Source organism: Eucyclogobius newberryi, unplaced genomic scaffold, assembly GCF_026437365.1.
Source record: "Eucyclogobius newberryi isolate DKJ021-1_F unplaced genomic scaffold, fEucNew1.0.hap1 SCAF_6, whole genome shotgun sequence".
NCBI classification, from domain to species: Eukaryota; Metazoa; Chordata; class Actinopteri; order Gobiiformes; family Gobiidae; genus Eucyclogobius; species Eucyclogobius newberryi.
Window position 1 is genome coordinate 11,156,925 of NW_027316278.1, and position 23,770 is coordinate 11,180,694.

At 41.1% G+C, this 23,770-nt stretch overlaps 2 protein-coding genes across 3 annotated transcripts in view; both read left to right on the plus strand.

Annotated features, from left to right (window-relative positions):
* Window positions 1–9,874, plus strand: part of gcn1 (GCN1 activator of EIF2AK4) — a 31,126-nt gene extending 21,252 nt beyond the window's left edge. Inside the window, exons 51-57 of the mRNA XM_072433497.1 lie at window positions 3,795–3,988; window positions 5,322–5,436; window positions 6,152–6,248; window positions 6,470–6,618; window positions 6,976–7,086; window positions 8,550–8,771; window positions 9,321–9,874. Of these exons, the coding sequence (XP_072289598.1) occupies window positions 3,795–3,988; window positions 5,322–5,436; window positions 6,152–6,248; window positions 6,470–6,618; window positions 6,976–7,086; window positions 8,550–8,771; window positions 9,321–9,446 (1,014 nt within the window). The 3' untranslated portion in view covers window positions 9,447–9,874. The remainder of the gene's footprint in view (window positions 1–3,794; window positions 3,989–5,321; window positions 5,437–6,151; window positions 6,249–6,469; window positions 6,619–6,975; window positions 7,087–8,549; window positions 8,772–9,320) is intronic.
* A 462-nt stretch (window positions 9,875–10,336) lies between these two features.
* On the plus strand, window positions 10,337–19,108 carry rab35b (RAB35, member RAS oncogene family b). Of its 2 annotated transcripts, XM_072433020.1 has the most exons (6): window positions 10,342–10,673; window positions 14,809–14,859; window positions 14,944–15,067; window positions 17,125–17,249; window positions 17,497–17,621; window positions 18,783–19,108. In XM_072433020.1, exons 1-6 carry the CDS (start codon window positions 10,622–10,624, stop codon window positions 18,909–18,911), a joined length of 606 nt encoding a protein of 201 aa, XP_072289121.1. In that variant the 5' UTR covers window positions 10,342–10,621; the 3' UTR covers window positions 18,912–19,108. The 2 variants fall into 2 exon arrangements, with proteins under 2 accessions (XP_072289122.1, XP_072289121.1); XM_072433021.1 differs by lacking the exon at window positions 17,497–17,621 and having other exon boundaries at window positions 10,337–10,673.
* Window positions 19,109–23,770: the final 4,662 nt, after the last annotated feature.

Below are 23,770 nucleotides of genomic sequence, written 5' to 3' on the forward strand. Positions count from 1 at the left end.
ATTAACTAAATTAAAAATTATCAATCCAACTGATTTTCTAAACTAATAAAATCACAAACAAAAGAGAAGAGTGCAAAGAAAAAATCCCTTCAGTCATATGCGCAGCTAAACAAAACTGTTTTTAGCTTAGATTTGAACATTGTCAGAGTAGAAGCCTGTCTCACATCTTCAGGAAGACTGTTCCAGATTTTAGCTGCATAAAACTGAAACGCAGATTCCCCATGTTTTGTCCTGACTCTGGGCACCAGCAAGAGGCCGGTCCCTGAGGTCCTCAGAGTCCGAGATGGTTCATATGGCACTAACATATCCAAGATGTACTTTGGTGCTAGGCCATGGAGAGACTTGTACACAAGCAGAGCTGCTTTAAAGTCTATTCTCTGAGCCACAGGGAGCCAGTGCAGAGACCTGAGAACAGGACTAATGTGATCATACTTCCTGGTTCTAGTCAGGACCCGAGCAGCAGCGTTCTGGATGTACTGCAGCTGTTTTACAGCTCGTTTGGAGAGACCAGTGAGCAGGCCGTTACAGTAGTCTAATCTACTGGAGACAAACGCGTGGATAAGTCTCTCTAAATCTGGTTTTGACACTATATATTTTTGATTTTGGCAATGTTTTTTAGATGGTAAAAAGCTGCTGATGTTATTGATTTGACGTGGCTATTAAAGTTCAAGTCTGAGTCCATTATTACCCCCAGATTTCTAATTTGGTTTGTAGGTTTTAGAGCGAGACTCTGGAGGTGACCGCTAACACTTTCTCTTTGTTTCTGTGGGCCAAAAACGATTATTTCAGTCTTGTCTGAGTTCAGCTGGAGAAAGTTGTTTTGCATCCACAAACTGATCTGTTGGATGCAGTGACAGAGTGAATCTACTGGTCCATAGTCACCTGCCGATAGTGAAACATAGATCTGAGTGTCGTCTGCATAATTGTGATAGGACACATTTTCACTGCGTATCAACTGACCCAACGGCAGCATGTAGAGGTTGAACAGAAGGGGACCCAGGACTGACCCTTGGGGCACTCCACAGGTCAGGGTCATGTGGTCTGAGACACAGCTACCAATTTCAACAAAGTACTTCCTGTCTTCCAGATAGGACCTTAACCAGTTTAGGGCAGTGCCAGTGATGCCCACCCAGTCCTCTAGTCTCTGTAAGAGGATCCCATGATTGACAGTGTCAAAAGCAGCACTCAGATCTAACAGAATTAAGACTGAGGCTTTGCCCGTGTCAGTGTTCAGGCGGATGTCATTTGTCACCTTGACAAGAGCAGTCTCAGTGCTGTGATGAGGTCTAAAACCTGACTGAAAAACATCAAATGAGTTGTTTATTAAGAGGAAATCTGTGAGCTGTTGGTAAACAACCTTTTCAAGGACTTTGCCCCAAAATGGCAGATTAGAGATGGGCCGGTAATGACTCAGTACTGCGGCATCAAGACTGCTCTTCTTTAGGAGAGGCTTTATGACCGCAGTTTTCAAAGACATTGGGAATGTTCCAGATTGAAGCGACATGTTAACTATGTGAGTGAATGGTGCTAACAAACTGTTCAGCACAGACTTTAGAAATTTGGTGGGTAACACATCAAGGCAGCATGTAGATGAACTCAGACTGGTGATGATCTCATGGACAGTTTTGTCAGTTACTGGTGCAAAGTGAGTTAGCTCTAAGTGTCTTGGTGGTTTTAGGGTAATTTTTTGCATTGTGGGATTTATAGCATTTTTAATGCCCTGAACTTTGTCATTAAAGAATAATGCAAACTCATTACACTTGGATGTGGAAATGAGTTCTAACGGCAGCTGAGCTGGAGGGTTTGTTAATCTGTTTACTGTGGCAAACAGGACACGCGAGTTGTTACTGCAGCTTCCAATTATTTCAGAAAAATATCTTTCCCTAGTTCTACATAAGATTAGGTTGTACATGTTCAGCTTTTCTTTGTAAATCTCTTTTTGAACCTGGAGCTTTGACTTGCGCCATTTCCGTTCGGCCCTGCGGCACTCCCTTTTCTGTGCCCTGACCGAATCATCATTTCTCCACGGCGCCTTCTGCTTATTTTTAACCATTTTAGCCTTTATAGGGGCGATGGTGTCCAGAACATTCAAAACACTAGATGTAACAGAGTTCAACAAATCATTTACATTAGAACATGAGACATTTTCGAAGTTTATCATTTCCATAAACAGTGCACCTGTGCCATCACTTATGTGTCTCCTCTGAACAACTGCAGGACCAACCGGAGGTTTGGGAGAAACAGACAGGTCAAAGAAGACACAGAAATGATCAGACAGAGCAACATCGATCACATTAACATTTGAAATATTTACCCCCTTTGTAATTATGAGATCTAGAGTGTGTCCTTTGCTGTGGGTGGGGCCTCTCACATGCTGAGTAAGACTGAAGGTTTCAAGGACAGCATCAAGCTCTTTAGCGTTTCTGTCACAAATATTATCAACATGCACGTTGAAATCACCTGTAATGACCAAACCATCAAAGTCTGTGCATATGACTGAAAGCATCTCAGTAAAATCATCAATAAAACTTTGGCAGTGCTGGGGAGGCTTGTATAAAACAATGAAGAGAATGGATGGAGACCGTTTTAGCTCCATTTTAAAGGATACATACTCAAATGATGAAAACACCCCAAAAGACAACCTGCGGGTAATTATTTCATCTCTAAAGACAGCACAGACTCCACCCCCTTTTTTGTTTTCTCGTGTTTCAGATTCAAACTTAGTTGGGTGGAGCAGATTCTATCAGAACTACATTTCCTGTGTTTTTGTCAAGCCATGTTTCAGTTAAAAACATAAAATCAAGATTATAAGAAGAAATAAAATTATTAATTAAGAGAGATTTGTTACATAAGGATCTGACATTTAGCACAGCAAGTTTCAGACTAGTTTCAGTGAGACTGGGCTTTATCTTTTCACAGGGAATATGAATCACATTTCTCAGATTGGGCCTGACTCGCATTTTGTTTTTCCATCTGTGTGATGATGTGGCTACAGAAATAGCACTAGGGGGGGCTCTTTTTACATAGGGCCCCGGGTTGGTTTGATTTTTAATGTGACAATAAGTCCCGGCAACGCTGAGACCCAGTGCATCCTAGCTATGGGAGATACCAGGTGAAAGGCGAGGTTGGATGGGTGGTGGGGCTTTTGTAGCCAAGGAGAGTTTGGGACCAGGTAAGAGGCGAGGGGGGATGGGTGGTGGGGCTTTTGTTGGTGTAGTCGGCATAGCCCTTGCTATATTGGGCGTGAGTGGAGCCATCTTAATGCCTGATTTGAACAGACTTTCAAAATGGCTGGGAAGGCCCATGGGTGAGAGTGGAGATGAGAAGGAGAATGATGAATCTTTAGTGGGAGTAGATGTTGCAGGGGGAACCCAGGGCTGGTGTGAAGGCAGGGGCGATGACAGGGATGTTGTTGGGCTTGTCACAGATGGGTCCAAGGCCTTTGAAGATTGTTCCTTTGCTGGAGGCGGTATGTATGTATATATATATATATATGTATTGCAATATATGTATTGCAATTTTCCATCACTAACTTCCAAAATTACTTTACTAACTCGGGTAAGGCAAGGAATATGTCTTGCCTGAGGAGACCGCTGCAGTATGAAATGTAATCATCAGAAATCCAACTGCCAACCCCGAAGTTAAGGTGCAAGTGTCACCTATTGATATCACAAATATAATACAGTGCCCTGGCTGATTACAATACAAAATTCTTTACAAAATCATTCATTTTATATAAATATCTTCAACATACATGTGGCTGTAACCTTCCTCGATGCCTGCGTGCGTTTCAGGTGGGAATAGCGCTGAAGCCCTTCCTGCCGCAGCTCCAGACCACTTTCCTGAAGGCCCTCCAGGACACGAGCCGCGCGGTGAGACTCCGGGCAGCAGAGGCCCTGGGACAGCTCGTCTCCATCCACAGCAAAGTCGACCCCCTGTTCACCGAGCAGCTCGCAGCCATTCGCAACGCTGAGGACGCCGGAGTCAGGTACAGCATCAGGCCACAACAAGGACAAACAGACATACTGTACATGGTTACAGGAGACTATGACGTGAGACTTGGACAAGAAATGCTAAAAATGACCAGTTTTGATTAGGATTGCTCATTTATTTTAGTATTTTAGCTAGGGATGCATACCTAAACCCGCGTTCAGGTTCAAGTCCGGATTCGAATCCAGAGGTTTAGGTTCAGGTCCGGACTCATTAGGTCCGGACCTACACCATGCCATATTTGCATAATGTTACAACAGTGTAACACAAGCTACTTCGCTAAATTAAGTTGAAGACACTTGAACAAGGACGACTATCAAACACAAGGCTTAACTGCAGATTGAAATAAACTCAACTCTGGTTTATTCACTGTTTTTTTAACAGAAGTTACAACTTACAAATCACAAGCTACAAGCTAAGACTCAACTCAACAAGAGCACACCAGTGTAAATAATTAAGTCACAGTGTAAAATAACAGAGTTCATGTGGATACACGGTTCTGCAGCTCGACACGTACGAGGCGCTCCCGTCTCTTGCATCTTTAAACTTATTTCGCCGACTTCAACTTCTGCCCGGAAGACGCGTGCGTCACTAATTAGGGTCTGTGTGCGCCATTGACAGCGGCACATGTCAATGTTTACGTCTTTTCCAGCGCAAATTTCGCGATCAATGGAAGGTTTAAGATAGTCTAGATTCTAGAACAAAAAGAATATAGTATGTCAGTGCTATATTTTATATGAGTTCAGAATCGAATCACCGGGGTTTCGTTTTTTTTGGACCTGAACCGAAAAGTCCAGATCCGGTCCGTCGTAGCGGTACGCATCCCTAATTTTAGCTCTGTTTTTGTTAAGCAAGTAGGGTAGGGATGGTGGGGAAATTGAAAACTGACGGTTGAAGGGTAAATAATTTAGGATTTTGCATTGAAGGTCGACTTAAGACACCGTGTATCGTTTATTCAACTAAAGACAAGACCACGAGACAACAGGAACTCAATTACAAATATTTATACAAACAGCAACTACTACTGTACTTTATTAGTAAAAAGGCTGATAAAACACAATTCACTCTCAAATCTCAATAAAACCTGCTACATTAGTTTTCTTTTCTGATATGAATACAAATCCTTTAAAGTACTAAATGAGGTCTGCAGCACTATTGCATTGTAGGGCTTTGTGTTCCTGTAGGGACCAAACGGAATAAATGGGAACAAAACAATGCTTCTCAAACTTTGTCAAAGATTTAAAAATGATGTAAATGATAAGCGTTCTGCATCCAGTCTGTACAATGATGATTATTACTCAAATGAACTCTTGGCTTTGCTGTGTTCTCAGGGAGACCATGCTTCAAGCTTTAAGATTTGTCATCCAAGGGGCCGGTTCAAAGGTGGACCCAGCCATACGCAAGAACATCACCACCGTATTACTGGGAATGCTGGGGCACGATGAGGTACGACACGAGCAGCCGGCGACTCTGAGCACAAAGTCCATCCTGGGAACCCACTGTCTTTTAAATTCTTCGACAGAGCGATGTATAGTTTTAAATACAACTTAAAGTCTAATGAACTTATATGTCCACTTGTCCACAATCTTCATGTCACTAAACTGAGTTGATTTACAAAATAATAACTACCGTATTTTCCGGACTATAAGTCGCATCGGAGTATAGTTGTCCATAAAATGTATACTAGAGAAGAAAAAAACATAAGTTTCACTGCAGTATGAAATAAGGTTGCAAGTGTGAAAATAACAAATAATATCACATATAAGTCGCTCCGGAGTGTAAGTATAAAAGTATAAATATAAGTATAAGTCGTACCCTGGCCAAAACTATGAAAAAAGGTGCGACTTATAGTCTGGAAAATACGGGTACTCATTTTTGCTTTTACATGTGCTACAAAAACACATTCATTAAATGGTTTCAAAATATTTACAATTGTACAATTCTGCATCCCAATCTTTTGAACTGAGTTTGTAGCTAAACTTGTCAACAATTACTATTCCATTTTCTTTTGATTGTAGTAACACTAATAGCCCGATGTTATACACTTTCTCATAAAGATCAGTTGTTTTTTGAAGTAGCTTCCTTTGTGGTGAGCTGAAGTCTTGCAGAGGATGTGGTTTTATGTAAATCATGTGTCTGACTGGTGACGTTTCTGTTGTAGGATGCCACTCGAATGGCCTCCGCCGGCTGTGTGGGCGAGTTATGTGCCTTCCTATCAGACGACGAGCTGAAAATGGTGTTAACTCAGCACGTATTAGGTCAGTATTTTATCCAGTAACGTCACCCTTACTACTGCTGTGTTAACACATGACACATTATATTTCTACATTTTTCTAATTTATTAGAGCGTTGGCAAAGTTTGATTCATATTTAGTGGAAATTGCTTTGAGTTGCATGGCACTTTGAGTATTGCCACATTGATATTCATTCATCATCATGTAATATTATATATTAATTGAACTTGTGTTCTCTTTTCCAGCGGATGTGTCTGGTGTGGACTGGATGGTGCGTCACGGGCGAAGCATGGCCCTGGCCATCGCTGTCAAATCTGCGCCAGAAAAACTGTGTGCAAAAGAGTACGGTGAAGTTGTGACCGAAACCATTTTGGCCAATGCGACTGCAGACCGGGTGAGGAAACATTCACCAATTAACTTTAAATCTATTATTTCATATTTATACAGCATCTTAACTATTGATTGGTTTCTTATTTTACAGTAGTACTCTAGTACTATAGTAGTCTATTCAAAAGGAAAACATTTTTTTTATTGCTGAACATAAACTATTTCAAGTATTTGTTATTCTTGTGATGACTGTTATTTTGTGTTGGACTAGTTGACTATAAAAAAGAAAAGATCGTAGTCATAATTGTAATCTGGTCGATGCAGACTCGAAAGCAAATACAAAAACTCTTTTTATAATATTTTTAAATCAAAATGACAAAAATGAATAAACAATTTCTGATTTTAAAAAATACTTATATTTCAGATCCCGATAGCGACCAGTGGTATCCGGGCTCTGGGGTTCCTCGTCCGACACCAGCTTCGATGCGAGGGCGGCAACAGCATCTCACAAAGAATCATTACACAGTTTGTCAAGGTAAAAGCTACGTACAGACCGCCGCGGCCTAATCGCGCCCGACGCAGAATTTGAGCGCGTGTACATTTGAAAGGTTTACACACCGGACGCGCGCTATCGACGCCCCGGCCACTGTACACAGGCGCGCGTATGGCGCGCTCTCTGCGCACATGCGCAGTAGAGGTGTTGACGCATGAGCAGTGGAGTTGTTGACGGTGTGGCCTTTCATTGTGTAAAATGGCGGATATCGAGAGTGTTGTTTTCGCGTTTTTGGTTTGTTTCCGTCTCTGTATTCCACCGTGAATACATCGTACAGCTCCTTTCTCCCACAAACGGCCACAATCAATCGTTCGTCTACCATTGTTGACGAGCAAGGAAAAAGTGGCGCTTCTTGGGGAATTCCACAGGGAATACCGGAAATGCGAGGGGTAATACACGTACGTATGTACTCACTGGAGCGTCAGCTCTGATTGGCGGCTGCGGCGGCTGCTACGCTTCAGCTGCCAGAGACCTCAACATATCTGAACGCGTCGCGTAAGCCGCTTTCTTCGCCTCGGCCGGCTCATACGCGCGCTCAAAGCGTCAAGAGCGTAAAAAAACGCACCAATCGCGCCGCAAAAACGAAGAAATCGCTCCGCGGATAACGCACTATGTGCTCGACGCGCGTTTACCATAGACTTTGAATGTAAACTGGACGCTTCGGCCGCGGCGGTGTGGAACCCGCTAAAGCCGTAGGGTCAATCAAACTAGAACACTTTCTTTTTACTGTCAAAGCACCATAAGATGGTCATGTAGTCTTCAGCATGTTGCTATATTGTGATCGGTCTAGAAAGGTTACGTGGATACAGGTTTGGTGGTAACAAAATGCACCATTTTAGTGTTAGTGCAATTTTTTCACTCTGATAGGTTTCCTGGCAGATTGTGTGTCTTAACAGATGTTGTTGACCTGACATCAACTTAGAAGAGTAAACCGATTGTTCTGTAGATGTTAAATACAACAGGCGGTGCTAGCATTGCGGTAGCATTTAGCCCGCAGCAAACGTTAGCATTCTTGAATAACTACAAAATTGAGCCGTTCGACCAGTTTATTCTTCATGTCTTTGTGTCTGTATTTGGCGCAATAAATGTACACTAAAGTCAGCATTTGCTCTGGTAGTTGTGGGACAGCAGATCTTCTACATTAAAATGAATGGATTGCTTTTCAGTTAATCAGATCAGTTAGTGGGCGTTCCCCTGAATGCCGACTATCTATATAAAGCCTGTTTAAATCTGTGATCTACAATCTAATAAAATACTTGGTCTCAAAAGAAAGTTAATTAAATCTTGATTTATACTTTTTTTTAAATTATAAATGATCACTAATGCGTCGTGTCTCGTCCCTCCCTTATTGTAATCCCCTGTCATATGCGCCATGTCTTTTTTTGCAGTAAGTTGTTTTTAGGTGACTTTAATTAGTTTGTGCCTCTTTGTGTTTGTTGCCTCAGTGTCTTCAGAACCAGTCCAGTGACATCCGGCTGGTGGCAGAGCGAGCGCTGTGGTGGGTGTTCAAGGACCCAGCCACACCTGCCATGGATGCGGCACTCATGAAACCTCTGATCAAGACTCTGCTCGACAACACAAAGGACAAAAACACCACAGTCCGAGCCCAAAGTGAACACACGATTGTCAATCTGCTACGGTTAAGACAAGGGGACGAAACTATGCAGGTAAGAGTGACCCTGATATCCACAGCGGCTTATTAAATAACCAGAAATGAATCCTTTTGGGGGCTTGTTTGCTGTAACTTGGACATTTTGCATAAAAGGTGAGCAGACCTAATAGAAAAAAGTTTACATTTTGGCATCATAGGAGGCCTACAACTGACGGTTTTAGCAGTTGTAAAAAAAATAAATTTACACTGAACACATATTAACCAAATAAAAGATTGAAATATTGTGACTGGAGGCTTCAAGATATTGAATAAACTCTGCAATTGTTATTTTTTGACATTTAATAATGCCACTGTCTTTATTTTAAGAGGTACCGGTATTTCCATGTGTGTTTTAGAGTCCAGATAACAATTGTGGTTATAAAAATATGATGACACATTTTTATAGTTGTCTAGTAACAGTCGATTAATTGTTGCAGCGCTAGAACACACACACACAATTAACCAAACACTTTTTTCACTTTGTTTTTGGTCCTTCATGATTGTTATTTGAACCACCTTTCATCTTCCAAATAATAACCTTTTTTTTTTTTCATTTTACCATCAGACTATCACTGCTATCCTGGACTCCGCGAGTAACGACCTGTTGTCTGAGTGCCATCGTCGATCTTTGAAGAAAATCTCCAGCCTACCAGACTCCAATGAAGAGATTGACGACACTCTTTTAACGTGATGGACTATAACGACTATCGGCTTCAATCAAAACAGCTCCACTGACAAATCTTCGCTGTACGAGGACAACCAAACATCTACCTTCAAAAGCCCACATGAATTTGCCAATGTTTTTGAATTTACCTTTTTGTGTCACTTTAAACCATTATTTTATCGGCCTTTACGTTCATTTTTACTAAGAATTGTTTTGTTTTACCCCTACACAAGGTAGCTTGTGCTATGAAAATCACAAGGCCAATCTTTTGTCTTTTATTTTACCAAATTGAGTGAATTTATGGTCATAATACAACATCAGCTGAGCTCAGTTCTGTATTTTACTTCTGCTGACGTTCCTAGGGATGTGGTGAGATCTGTTTGGGCTGAAACAACCTCTATAAGAACATGTTCTTATCAGCAAAATAAATGGTTGTAAAATAAAAAAGGTGATTTTCAGAGTGTGTGAAATACGTACTTGTTGAAAAATGCATCTCGAAACAAACACAATTTGTTATTGCCATTTACATTTTATTTATCATACATTACATGAATACAAATAAAACTTTAGACTTCTTTGGAACATATTAAAATAAACAAAGCATAAAGGCTTCGTCTAAATAGTTAATTTATGGACCATTGCTATAAATCTGATACCCTAAATATCAGAATTTATTTCAATTAGACATGTGATGTTGATATGAGATGAGGGCAGGAAACGAATGCAATTGTGTGAATCTTGAACCCCCATACTGTCCTCTTTATCATGCAAATCCCCCATCATGTGTGCATCTCTATAATGAATGAAACAGTTTTACTAAGAGCACTTGCAGTCATGTGGAGCTCATGTACCGTCAGTCAGCCCCGGTCACAGCGTCAGTCAGCGCGTCAGGCCGGTGCGCTGCGGCCGGAGTCTGCGCAGTGAGAGCGGGTCACAGTTGGGTGCAGTTCCACAGAAGCAGAAGGAAGCGGAGTTTCCGGCTGTTTGCAGCGCACACAGAGGACCGCTGACGCCGCGAAACCCGACATAAACGCCGCCGGTCCGGGGGGCTTCCACGTCCGACGTCGGTGCGCTCGTCTGCTTGAACACTGGGGGACCTCGGGGTTTGCGTTGAGAACTATAGACCGACCGTGTGATTGGAGCCAAGGCGGACAAACAAGCGGCACAAGGCGGGCGTGAGCCACCACCAGCTACCGGCGGCAATGGCCAGAGACTACGATTACCTCTTCAAACTGCTCATCATCGGTGACAGCGGTAAGCGAGGCCGGGGATGCGTGACGGGAAGTGGGCCGCGGCGTGATTGTACGCGACTGCGGGGATGAGCACAGCGCTGGCTCCTGGGGTTTCTGCACAGTTCCATAAATGTAACAATCTGATGTCAGATTTCAGCACAACCATGTTTTAGATCCGATGCAAATGCGCCATCTGCGCTGCGGGAGAGGGCGGAGGTGTCGCCCGGGCTGGGCACGTCTCAGGCCGGATATCGCCTCAGATCTACGGCCCCCGCATTCTCTTTACCCGCTTACCTCCAGCCCGGTTATGACACATTCAAAACTGACAATGCATTGTGAACTCAACTGCTATGACTTTTAAGATTGTCTTTTTTTATCTGCTGTTTGTGTGTCCGTTAGCCTGCTAAGGCTAACTGAAAGTTATGCTACCATAATGCTAACATCTATTGAGCCGTGTTGCCAGTTTGGGGCATTTTGGACAGGAGCTTGTGGGTGTGATTTGTACAGAGTATTCTCCTTTAATAACACCACAGGAGCAAACCAAAAACATTCAATCAGTCCATAATAAAAAATGTCCACTGTCCCAAATGTTCTTGCTGCTGTGCCTGAAACTGAGATTCTGATCTGGCAACTCTTGACTTGACTCTCATCTAACCACAGAAGTGGGAGTCATATCAGCAGTGAGTGTCAGCTCATGTCTACCTGGATGCTAATTGCATGTACAAAAACGTATTTGGCCCTCAGCAAGAGTACATTGTAGTAACTGTTTAGGTTATACTGGATTTGTATTATTTAGCTTGTTAGCATGCTCATGTTGGCTGCAGGAAAGCAGAGGGATGTTGCACTGCTGACAGGCTTGTACACTGTTGTCAAGTTAATTCAGATTTCTTTTTGTCTTAAAGACCAGTATTTTATAGGCATATTTACGCTTGAATAGAGAGAGCTGTTCCATAAGCAGTTAATTAAATCAGTGCTCCTAATTCAGCCAATGCAAACTGAACAATGTCTAATTCACTCTTTCATATCTGATCATAACTGGGGGGCTGGACATTTTCTTTGCATTATAAGCATATTTCTGGTCCTACATAAAGCATGGTCATGGTTTTGTGTAGCACATCTAAATCAGAACTGCTCCGGCTCCAGTGTACATTGATAATTGCGATGTATACTTTCATTGACGGCTCTTCTCTGGCACAGCTGGCCTTTGGTGCCTGTCACACTGGGGGCCACTGTCCCTCAGAACGAGCCTGGGACCACCACTGTCTGAGGAGTAGACTGTAAAAAGCACGGAGAAACAAACTGCCTGACTTGTGGTTCAAAGTTCTGTCTCCAACGCACAATGAATGGGATCTTTAACTGTGCAACTTGTCAATGCTTTGTAGTAAATGCAAATGACTCACAACACAAAGGAACAATCTAAAAACACAGGATTTTATATTGATTTATAAGGCAAACACAAATTATATGTGGTTTAAAATAGAAACAGGCATTTAAAACTATTTTTGGGTTAGTCTTATGATTAATGCCAGCATTTAAATCAACAATAGCCTTCGTTTTTAAGAAATAGACTCAAAATCTTGACTACACTTGAGAAAAAGTCTTTAGTGACTTGTTTTAGATGACTCATTTATTTCTACTGCTGCCTTTTTGTTTACTATCTTTCTAGTGGGCTCTTCTTTACAACATAAAACACCGACATTTTTCAAAAGACAGTCTAAGAATAGATTGTCAAAAATAGAGATGTCATGACTATTGCCGTTTTTAAATCCTTTTCGACCTGAATGGATGTTTCGCCTCAAAAGCCTGGTGGAAAAAAAATAAAATCTAAAAACTCTTTCATAAAATGACATGGCGCTTTGAAGATTATTGTTAAATTCAACAAAGGAGTGGAAAGCTTTATGTCGGCACCAATCAAACCAGAGCTGACAATGATACAAAAGGTGGAGAGAGTTTGAATGTGACCCACCCACGTCTCGAGCCACTGACTGCCTTGCCACTGTTTTTACTTCTGTAACACGATGACGCAGTGACGGCGATCGCATCCCACTCCTGCTCCTCCCGCGCCTTGTTTTGTTCTGTATGAAAACCCCAGATATAGTTTCATCAAGTCCCCAAAAAGTCTCAAGAGTCCTCCGTCTAAAGTTACTGAAGTTATAGAAATAGTTCAATGTGAAATACAGCTCGAGGCACTGTTTGATTTAAAAACTGCATTCAAAACTCAGTACAGCGCTCCCAACACTGCTATACTATCCCTGTTATTGCAGCGAAATGGGCACAAATTGTATAGCTTCCCTTGTCACACTTGCACTTGTCACCCATTTTATCAGTGATGAGGGCCGCAGAGAACCCGTTTGACTCCCGAAATTCTCCTACTACCTCGACATTTGCAATAGAAATTTAATTGATATGATTTTTACTCTTCTTAGCCTGTGCCTAGACAAGTTTTGTTTACTCTTTTCACATCAACCATGATCCTTTGCCCCGTTTCAGTGCAACCAACGAGATTATATTCCGGATATGTTTATATTCCGGATTGTTAAACGCATTTTAAATGTTGTTTTTTAGAGTGAAAGTGATAGTGGTAAAAGTGTTTGCCTGGGATCCTGTATACATCCTTCTCCAATGCTTTACAAAGAGTGTGTCTGGTCGCCACACCCTCTGTCACATCTCGAGCCAAACCCAAACAAAACTGTCCAATCAGATTTGTTTATTTCCATGACGTACAAAATATTCCGTTGGTCATCTATCATTTAGAACAAAATGAATAAGATAAGTTCTCTAAAGTAAACCAGTAACATTATGACTTCATAACACATAATATACTGTATAAATTAATACATGTTCGAAAAGAAGTGGGTGGAAGTAGGAGCTTATTTAGTCCCATCCTTTTGTCCCTATTGTTCAATATATCATGTTTTAATAAACATTTTTTACCTTCCATTTCCTTCATAATTTGATCCAAATAAATAAATATTGATACATGTCATATTTAGGGCTGCAACAATTACTCGAGTAAATTGAGTAATTTGATTACAAAAAAGCTTTGATTATTTTTCGTTTCACACGGAGCTTGTTCCGCTCGGACCTGCAGCGACTAAAGCACAACAAAGGAGAGAGCAGCGTGTTTTAAACTCACAAGTGTGTTTTGTTGTGTGAAAGAGCACGGTGTTTTGAGCTTTAATGCAGTCATTTTGCAGCATTAGCTCCGTGTGCCATTCACTTTAGCCTCTGCGTCTTCGCCCCGTCATTGTGGACTCTTTCACACACCAAAACTCTGCTTCCCAGTCACACTCATAAGTTTCAAATATGCCGCTCTCTCCTCTGCTGTGCTTTGAAACAGCCAATACATCCATGGAAACTGCACGGACGAGCGCGATTATGAAACAGAAAGTCTTGAGTTCGGGCTCAATACACCAGGCATCACTGGTCTCACTCAGCATAAAGTTTTATAAAAAAGTTATTCATTTAAAGGCTACTGTAACTGTTTACATACAGTCTGGTGACAAGTTAATTAGTCCTTTTCTATATATTCTTTATATACAAACTGAACTGAACAGAGCAGTTTGGACTGGTGACGTGCAATGTTGCTGTTTTGGCAACAAACACATGAGAAATTAAGACATTTTTTTGTTATTTTAAGCAGAATCTCAATATTTGTTGATCACTATAAACTATAACGTTTATTTTAAAGATGATTTAATATTTTTTTTTAATAGTTTAATAATGTACAAAAAAATTAACAGATTACCTGATTAATTGAAAAAAAAATCGATTACTAAAATAATCGATAGTTTCTCAGTCAATTCAATACTAATATATTATGTTCTGATCTTCATGGAGTTCTTATATTAGTTAAACCTTTAATACGTTACAACTATGCACTTTGAACAGAAATAATCCTACTTTTTAATCATTACAATTGCCGTCCTGCTTCTTTCTTTTGTGTGGTTAAATAACATTGCCAAATACATAATGAATACATAATACATACACTTTTTCAAGGTCTAAAATCTCTTTGTAAGTCCACACGTCTACAATTAAAGCCCTGAAAACAAACATTTGCTTTTGTATTACGTATTCTGAAGCCTGAGAAAGCAAAACACTATGAATTCTCATGTTTTCTTAATGGTCCATGTCCTGCTGTGTTTGTCTTTCAGGAGTGGGAAAGAGCAGTCTCCTCTTGCGATTTGCAGACAACACATTTTCAGGTGAGCGCTGCTCCTTGTGCAGATATTTTTAGTCCTGGCCGCCATGTTTGTCCTGACTCCGTCCTCTGCGTGTGTGTTTTGCAGGTAGCTACATCACAACGATCGGGGTGGACTTTAAGATCCGGACTGTGGAGATCAACGGGGAGAAGGTCAAGCTGCAGATCTGGGACACGGCGGGGCAGGAGCGCTTCCGAACAATCACCTCCACGTGAGTTTACGCAAGAAGAAGCTTCATGGTGAAACAGACGAGCTAAATGACCAAAGTGCTTTATTCCAAATGATCAGGAAGGTACTGCTGTGAGTCTGTTCACATCTGCCCTCAGTTCTGCTCAAAAGGACCAGATGAATCATTTTTTTTTTTTATATTATTGTTGCAGAGACTTGAAGGTTGATAAGTTAATAGAGGAGGCACAGTTTATTGTCCCCGGAGGGAAATGAGTTCTCTGCATTGGACCCATCCTTCATGGCACTGGGGAACAATGGAGGTTAATTGGTGAAGGTTCTACCACCTGCTTGACTCATAGTTGTTACTGCGGAACATTCCGGGTGAAACAATAACATATTTTATAGGGAAAAGACGGTTTTGGAACCTGCACCAGAAAATGCATCTTGTGCACTTTTAATTATGTCAGTATATCACCGCGTTAGGTCCATATGCACAACTTTGCCTAAAGAATACATTGAATTGATCTGTAGTACAATACTGGGGCCCAGTATTTAGTCCTGTAGTACAATACTGGGGCCCAGTATTTAGTCCTGTAGTACAATACTGGGGCCCAGTATTTAGTCCTGTAGTACAATACTGGGCCCAGTATTTAGTCCTGTAGTACAATACTGGGGCCCAGTATTTAGTCCTGTAGTACAATACTGGGGCCCAGTATTTAGTCCTGTAGTACAATACTGGGGCCCAGTATTTAGTCCTGTAGTACAATACTGGGGCCCAGTATTTAGTCCTGTAGTACAATACTGGGGCCCAGTATTTAGTCCTGTAGTACAATACTGGGGCCCAGTATTTAGTCCTGTAGTACAATACTGGGGCCCAGGCAGTGGTTTGGGTCTGAGGGAGCACGAGTCTTGACTCAGTGCTCAGTCATGACTGAGTCAGTGCCGTGGTCCCTCATTAGGGCCTGAAAGAGCTCACTGTGAGCGGGTCAGAACTGGGACCGGTCCGGCCCCTCTGCACAGACAAGGAGGAATTTACCTTATTGTCGTGACATTTCATGACCTAAAGTCCTATTATTGGTGTGTGTATTTAGTGTCGCTGCAGGATGTTGTCTATTAGACACACAGCAAAAATGAACAAAAGTCACTTGTTTTGGTTGGGGCTGAGGACGGCTGCAGGGACGGGTCTGGTCTGGGCCCGGTTTACATAATGTGAAAAAGTATTCATGAAGTGCTGCTGATTAAGTATCTTTTCCAAACTATCAAAGTCAATCAGTGAAAATGTGGATATTGGCAGCAGTTGATATTTTGGTGAACCATTGGCTTGTCAGTGCAATCCCTCATTTGTCCAGGAATTGTCCACGGTAAAGGTTATAAAGGTAAAGGTTATAAAGGTAGTAGAGGCTGTAAAGGTAGTAGAGGCTGTAAAGGTAGTAGAGGCTGTAAAGGTAGTAGAGGCTGTAAAGGTAGTAGAGGCTGTAAAGGTAGTAGAGGCTGTAAAGGTAGTAGAGGCTGTAAAGGTAGTAGAGGCTGTAAAGGTAGTAGAGGCTGTAAAGGTAGTAGAGGCTGTAAAGGTAGTAGAGGCTGTAAAGGTAGTAGAGGCTGTAAAGGTAGTAGAGGCTGTAAAGGTAGTAGAGGCTGTAAAGGTAGTAGAGGCTGTAAAGGTTATAAGGCTGTAAAGGTAATAAAGGTTATAAGGCTGTAAAGGTAATAAAGGTTATAAGGCTGTAAAGGTAATAAAGGTTATAAGGCTGTAAAGGTAATAAAGGTTATAAGGCTGTAAAGGTAATAAAGGTTATAAGGCTGTAAAGGTAATAAAGGTTATAAGGCTGTAAAGGTAATAAAGGTTATAAGGCTGTAAAGGTAATAAAGGTTATAAGGCTGTAAAGCTAATAAAGGTTATAAGGCTGTAAAGGTAGTAGAGGCTGTAAAGGTAGTAGAGGCTGTAAAGATAAAGGTAATAAAGGTTATAAGGCTGTAAAGATTTTCAAACCTGTCTCCCTGCTCTGAAGGACTTTCTGTCCAAATAATGAAATAAAGACTTATATTTTCACCACTGTCGGACACACGTCTGACTCATGTCTCCCTCTGCTGTGTTTTCAGATATTACCGGGGCACACACGGGGTCATAGTGGTCTACGACGTCACCAGCGCCGAGTCCTTCGTCAACGTCAAACGATGGCTTCACGAAATAAACCAGAACTGTGACGACGTGTGCCGAATATTAGGCGAGTTGGGCTCCTGACTCTCACTGTTTTAAAAGGAGATTCTCAAGCCTTTGAACCACGTTTGTGTGCACTTCTTTCCAGCAGAGTTTTAAGATGATTCCATGTAGGCTAAAGGATCTCTCCTCTCTACTTTTATCTTCTACAATAAAGTTAGATTATTCACGAAGGCGGCGTGTCCTTTTCATTCACTCCACTGTGTATTCAAAACTTACTTCAGTCTGACCATCACGGTGTTGTCTGTCCGCAGTGGGGAACAAAAACGACGACCCGAACTCAAAAGTGGTGGAGACGACGGACGCGCAGAAGTTCGCCGAGCAGATGAGCATCAACCTGTTTGAGACCAGCGCGAAAGAAAACATCAACGTAGAAGAGGTAGGCGTGTTCCGTGTTCTCAAATTCAGACTAATAACTCGTGCCACGCGTCGTGAGAAGAGGTTTTATGACTCAGACGGAGCGAGAATCACATCAAAATGACACGTGAAGCATGAACGTTTTGTTGTGTCTGATGGAAAATGTACTTTGTCTGCTCGATCAAGCTGTCCTCCAGTGGCAATATTTAGCTTTATATGAGTCAAATTTGGTTTAAAAGAGTGTGTGTTTATGGGCCGTTTGCGATTTAAATTGGTGTTTTTCAACCTTTTTGTTGGAAAAGATGCCACTGCAAACTTCCCTCAAATGTTTTCAAATCAGACGTTTTAGTGAAAAGATTTTGGTATAAAATGTGGTGAATAATGTCCGTGCCACTATCTGGTTCTTAGAATTTGGAACTGGTGATGGTTTTGCTTTTTCCTTTGGTGTAGAAAATGTGCAGGACACTTGATAAATTGTTAAATCCATGTGCGTATCCATGATTTCAAATTAGACATTTAAACCACTAATCAATCAAACAGCCAAAACAATATTCACTAGATTACAACTAGCAAAATGAGGGGTAAACAATATATTGAAATGATGTTTTGAATTTATGCTAAAACAAAATTGAAATGAAAAAAGTGATGTTTCTGCACTTTTCTTATTTGTTATAGACATTTCCCCTTTAGGCCGCAGTTATTTTATTACTTGGTTTACGGATCCGCCGCACTTAGATTATTGATTTCTACAATATAGATAAACATTTCTTTTTTAAAATTTATAAAGTACTGCCGCCGAGTATCGTTATCAGGACAATCCTTTTTGTCAATGTCGCACAATAAACCCTTAGTTGGCGCTCTACAGTATATTTCCCTGCAGATCGGTGCTACATTTTTGAAACCTGTTAAGACAATGTCCCATTCGTAGAGACTATACATTATAAAACCCTTAGTGTCGATGCTAAAACGTCAAATAGTTTTAAAAAGTCTTACAAATGAATAATTAATAGTGGTGGGGAAAGTGTTCGACACGTTCTAACATTCACTTTCGAAACCTTTCCGCCCGTCGACCGCTCCTGGGCGAAAAAACGAGCGATCCCACCGACTCGTTGCTGATGAATAACGTTTGATGTTTGATGTCGATGTAAGTAGTAATCCCCCTGTGTCTGGATGTGGCCCGCAGATGTTCAACTGCATCACGGAGCTGGTGCTCAAAGCCAAGAAGGACGTGCTCGCCCGACAGCAGCAGCAGCAACAGAACGACGTGGTGCGACTCACCCGAAACAGTAAACGAAAGAAAAAGTGCTGCTAGCAAACTCCCCCCCGCCGCTAACGTCGACAATTGTTATTCTTTTCATCGATCCACACGCATTTACACCCCACGGGACTCAGAGCATCTAAATTAAAGATAAAGTTTAATAAATATACAGTTTAAAAGAGAAAAAAAAAATGGAGAATGTCCCCTTTGGACGAATCGTAAAGACTTTAACGTGTACAGATTTTATTAGACGTCAGAGCGAGTTTTATTTGAATTCCTGCAGATGGGCACTATCTCGTGTATGTATATATATATATATCTCGAGACTCTGTCCGGGGGTCCGGAGCTTACAACTGACGCCATCGGCCCATCGCCGCCCTCCTTTTCCTCCTCTCTCCACTGCACACGGGACATTCAGAGCCGAAACCTCTACGTCTTCGAGAAGGAGCACCCAATGTTTTTTTGTGGATCTATTCTTCTGTGGTAATATATATTTCCCCCCCCCCCCCTTTCTCTCCGAGGTTCTTTGAAAGCGTGTCGTTAGTTTCGAAGAGGTTTTAACGAGTCGGCGTCGCCAGTTCAACGTTTTTTTTTAACTGGGAATCAACATCACGTCACGGTAGACGCCAGTAGCAAACTAACCGCGGACCGAACTGGCGACGCTTAGTTTTCGGACTGTCTGCAAATTGCCAAGCTCCCCCCACACTTTGTAACCTCTAACCTCCAATAGTACTGAGCCAACAACGCAATCTTTTTTTTCGTTTTAAAAAAATGCTATCATTTTTTAAAGTGCGACGCGGCGACGGGAACTTCGGTGACGCCGTCTCGCTCCGACCGCCAAAGTTCACCGCGGTCTTTCTACGCTTTTAACTCTCCTCTCATTTTTAAATACATGAATACTGCCAATGTTATTATTATTATTATTATTATTATTAAGAGAACATGCTCTCATTGGACTGTTGCCATAGCGCCCCCATGTGTTTGGGGGTTTGACTGTTGAAGTGCTCAGGGCTGCCCTCCCTCTTCCGCTCTTCTCTCTGGACCGTGTTTCCTCTCGCAGCCACAGGCCTCGTCGTCCCAGGACCATCTCGCACCTATGCACCGCTCCAAAGCACAGCGCGCACCTCAGACTGTATAAAAACATGGATCATTTGTCGCCGTCAGTTTGCCATAAGCAGCCGTCGTGTTAAAAGTGACTTATTATGCAAAAATCCCCCCCGTTTTGGGCCGACTACTTATAAAGATCTCACGATATAAAGTGTCATGATTATTCACGGTTATTGACACAAACGCCAAACAACTGTAAAATACTTGATTATCTCTCTTACTTTTACTTTTTTCGAGTATAGATTGAACTGAAATGGCTTCTAAAATGATCACGATTATTGTTTTTTTTTTAGTTTATACGATTATATTGTGAATAATCACGATTGTGGATTAACCGAATAATCTTGGGCAAAACATTAAAGGACAAGCATTGTGCAAACTTGACTTTTTTTTGCCGTTAACCATGTTCTGACATTGTTCCCTCTTCAAAAACAGATAACGATAATTACAACTGTGTGTCTGCATTAGCATGTCACAGGGAAGCTAGCGTTTCTCTCTCCTGTGTAATCCCCTCTGCAGCCAGTAGATGGAGCCAAAAGTAAGCCAGAGCGACAGTTATTTTTTTATTAATTTTTTTGTTCTAAACATGAGATTCCAAAGTAAAGACACTTAAGAGCAAGTTTCAAGGCCAATAACCACTCAAATAATGCAGAATATTTGTCCTTTAAATGAAATTCAAATGAAAATTATGTGTTTTTGAAAAGTCAAGCCGCGCACAAAATGTTTCATATAATAAACATTGTCACTTTAGATACTACATATATTCTATGCGAGATCTAGCTGCAACTTTCAACCCAAAACGATCCAACTAACTGGATTAAATTGGCACTTGGTCTAGTTTGGTTAGTTCCAGAAGAGCGACAGAAGCTGCACTTGAACAGGTTTGTGGGGAAACGCACGCTCCAAATGTTAGAAGGTTTTGTCTTGTACGCATTACTAGAGCAATAATGTAAAAAGACAGAGTAAAATAATATTCAAATTATTTTTTTACCACGACTTCTATTTTAATACATAAATGATATTCTAAACCTTTTCTTGCGTGCGAGGATTCGAGGTGTGGGAGTGCGTCAAAACGGCACGTTACACCACCGTTTTTTACTTGAAAACGTGTGTCGTCGAACAGGAATACTCGTGGGCCCCGCGTCAACGTTACATGTGCAATTTAGAACGGAAAAATACTGACTGACACAATCTTTAAATGTGTGTAAATCTTTATGTATTAAGTTATTTCAAAGTTGACTGCTGACGGCTTCTGTTCTGACGTCGCCCGATATTCAAGGTGTTGTTTCTATTCAACAACATTTTGCTTCTCAAACGTTTCACACAAAGCGCCACCAAATCAAACGCTTCAGACCGCCACCCGCTCTGTAAAACACGACACTCCATATCAAAAAATGACCCAACGTTTAAATTGTGCGCGTTTTTTCGGCGATAAACGATGACAAACAAACGAGCCGGAGCCGCATTTTCTTCCCGATTTCTTTATCTTCTGAAAACTATCTCCTAAACGACACGATCCATCTTTTTATACAGTCTACAAACCAACGCGCTTCACTTCACGTCACGTCGAGGAGTTTTTTGACGTCATTTTGGGTCCGTGCTCGTAAAAGGATTTGTGGTATTTCTGAGGTTTTTTGTTTTTTTTGCTCCTGGTTTGCCTGTTCGTTACTGACGTGTTACTGGACATTGTGTTTAATTGGAAACCGTGGGACTTTGTGAACAGATGAACTTCTCCACAATGCATCTCTTTTACTGAGGGTTTTTTTTTTGTTTCTTTTTTGTGGATTTGGGAGAGCAACTGAAAGGAAACGTTGGATTTCTTTTTACCTCCACACGTTGGCCAAAAGCAGTGGCTGAGAAGTGCGATCTTAAACTCAAAACGTTGTCATTTCTCTTCATTCGTGTATGTATATAAATATATTTGCGTGTTGATATTCCGTGTGAGACCTGCACACGGAGCGTTTGCTGGACGAAAGGTGAGATTGGTGCAAATGGGGCTGTATTCAGTAGTTCTAAGCAGCGAGCGGCTTATTCCGTCAGCATTTAAAGATGATTAATGCTGCCTCGAAAATATGTTTTTAAAGTCACAATTTATTCGCATCAATTGTTATATTTAAATACACATTTCTATGCAATTTTTAAAAGATGTCGGACGCAATATAACGACGAGGAAGAGATAATTAACAGGAAATGGTTGAACCTCGTTGTATAGTGTTCCCGAGTCCTCAAACTAAAAGTATTAAATATTTAGCTTGAAGCAGGCTGTCCAAATTAGAGGCTTCCTGCTAACTTTTTACAGTAAAGTTGGAAATATTCTGCCATAACAATCTTTCTGATGTGATGCAGACCTAAATGAATGTTCCAAGCCTTAGAAAAAGTGCGGTGGCTCATCAAAATGCAAAAGTTTGATTGATGCACCTCGTCACGTCGTCTGTGGTCCTACGTTTCAAAATCAAATCCAATTATTTTTGTAGAGCACAGAATCCCCGCAGCAGGAGTCTCTGAGGGCTTTTCAAAACGTGTTGACTTCACCAACAGAAGGATAAAAAGAAACTGTTGAAGGAAAGAAGGAAGGGAGAATGTGTCTCTGTGAAAAACGTTAAATAATATAAAAATGCTGCCACAGAATACGTTAAAAGTGCTTTTTTCATGCCACTCGGCCGTAGTAATTACAGATAAACCTCAAACCAGGTCAAAACATGTTATTTGACGGTTTAACAGCTCATTTAGCGTCGTTTGCTGTCCTCCACCGCGGTTTTAACTACCGTATTTTCCGGACTATAAGTCGCACCGGACTTTAAGTCGCACCAGCCAAAAAATTGCATAATAGAGAAGAAAAAAATATATATAAGTCACACTGGAGTGTGAAATGCGGTTGCAAGTGTGAAAATAACAAATAATATCACATATAAGTCTCTCCGGAGTATAAGTATATAAGTACTATACTATGAAAAAAGGTGCGACTTATAGTCCGGAAAATACGGTACAAGCTGTTTAGAAAGTGAACTTCTTCTACAACTACTGCGTACAGCCTCATTTCCATTCACAAATGACGAGGAGCAGCGTGTGCGATGTTGGGAATACACTCGGCCGTGGTCTACTGTACACTGGAGAACAGACTTTCCATTCCCCCACATGAATTTAATCAGTAATGAATAAATAATATACGTTTTTAAAGGAACGACGATCTGACACGTGGCCATCTCATCCGTCAGTGGTTTGGTCTTAACTTCGTTTGCAAACCTGTGTCTTTCTGTTTATTTGCTTTTTTCTGTGAATAAAGATTATATGGGAGGAACTGTGCACTGGTGTTTGGCGATGCTTTCACTCCGGCCTCTTCACGTGTGTCTAATTACTCTCAAGTCAAAAGTATCATGTTCAGTCGCTAATGATTCTTCTGATTCTGATGCAGGAAAACAGGTTTCATACTTGTACTGATACTAAACGCAGCCGTCATGCAGTAGTGGAAGAAGTACTGGATTATGTTAAGTACAAATACAGAGGTGTAAAGGCAGTGAAGTACCAGTTGAAAATGTTCAAACAAAGATTAAAGAACTGTTAAAGCACAAAGGTTCTTTATTGGACTGCTTTTTGGTAAAATATAACTATGTATCTAGTTTAGTTTATCTTTGCACGATGTCATCAAGAATGTGTACTTTTACTTTGTTACTTTCCACCACTGACATGAATACAAGAATATATTTGTAAATTCCAGCCAAAATGGAAAAGATTTACTAAAATGTTATAATTCTCATTTAAAAGAACAAATGTTTGACTATATATTTCACTAAAACATGATTATGATT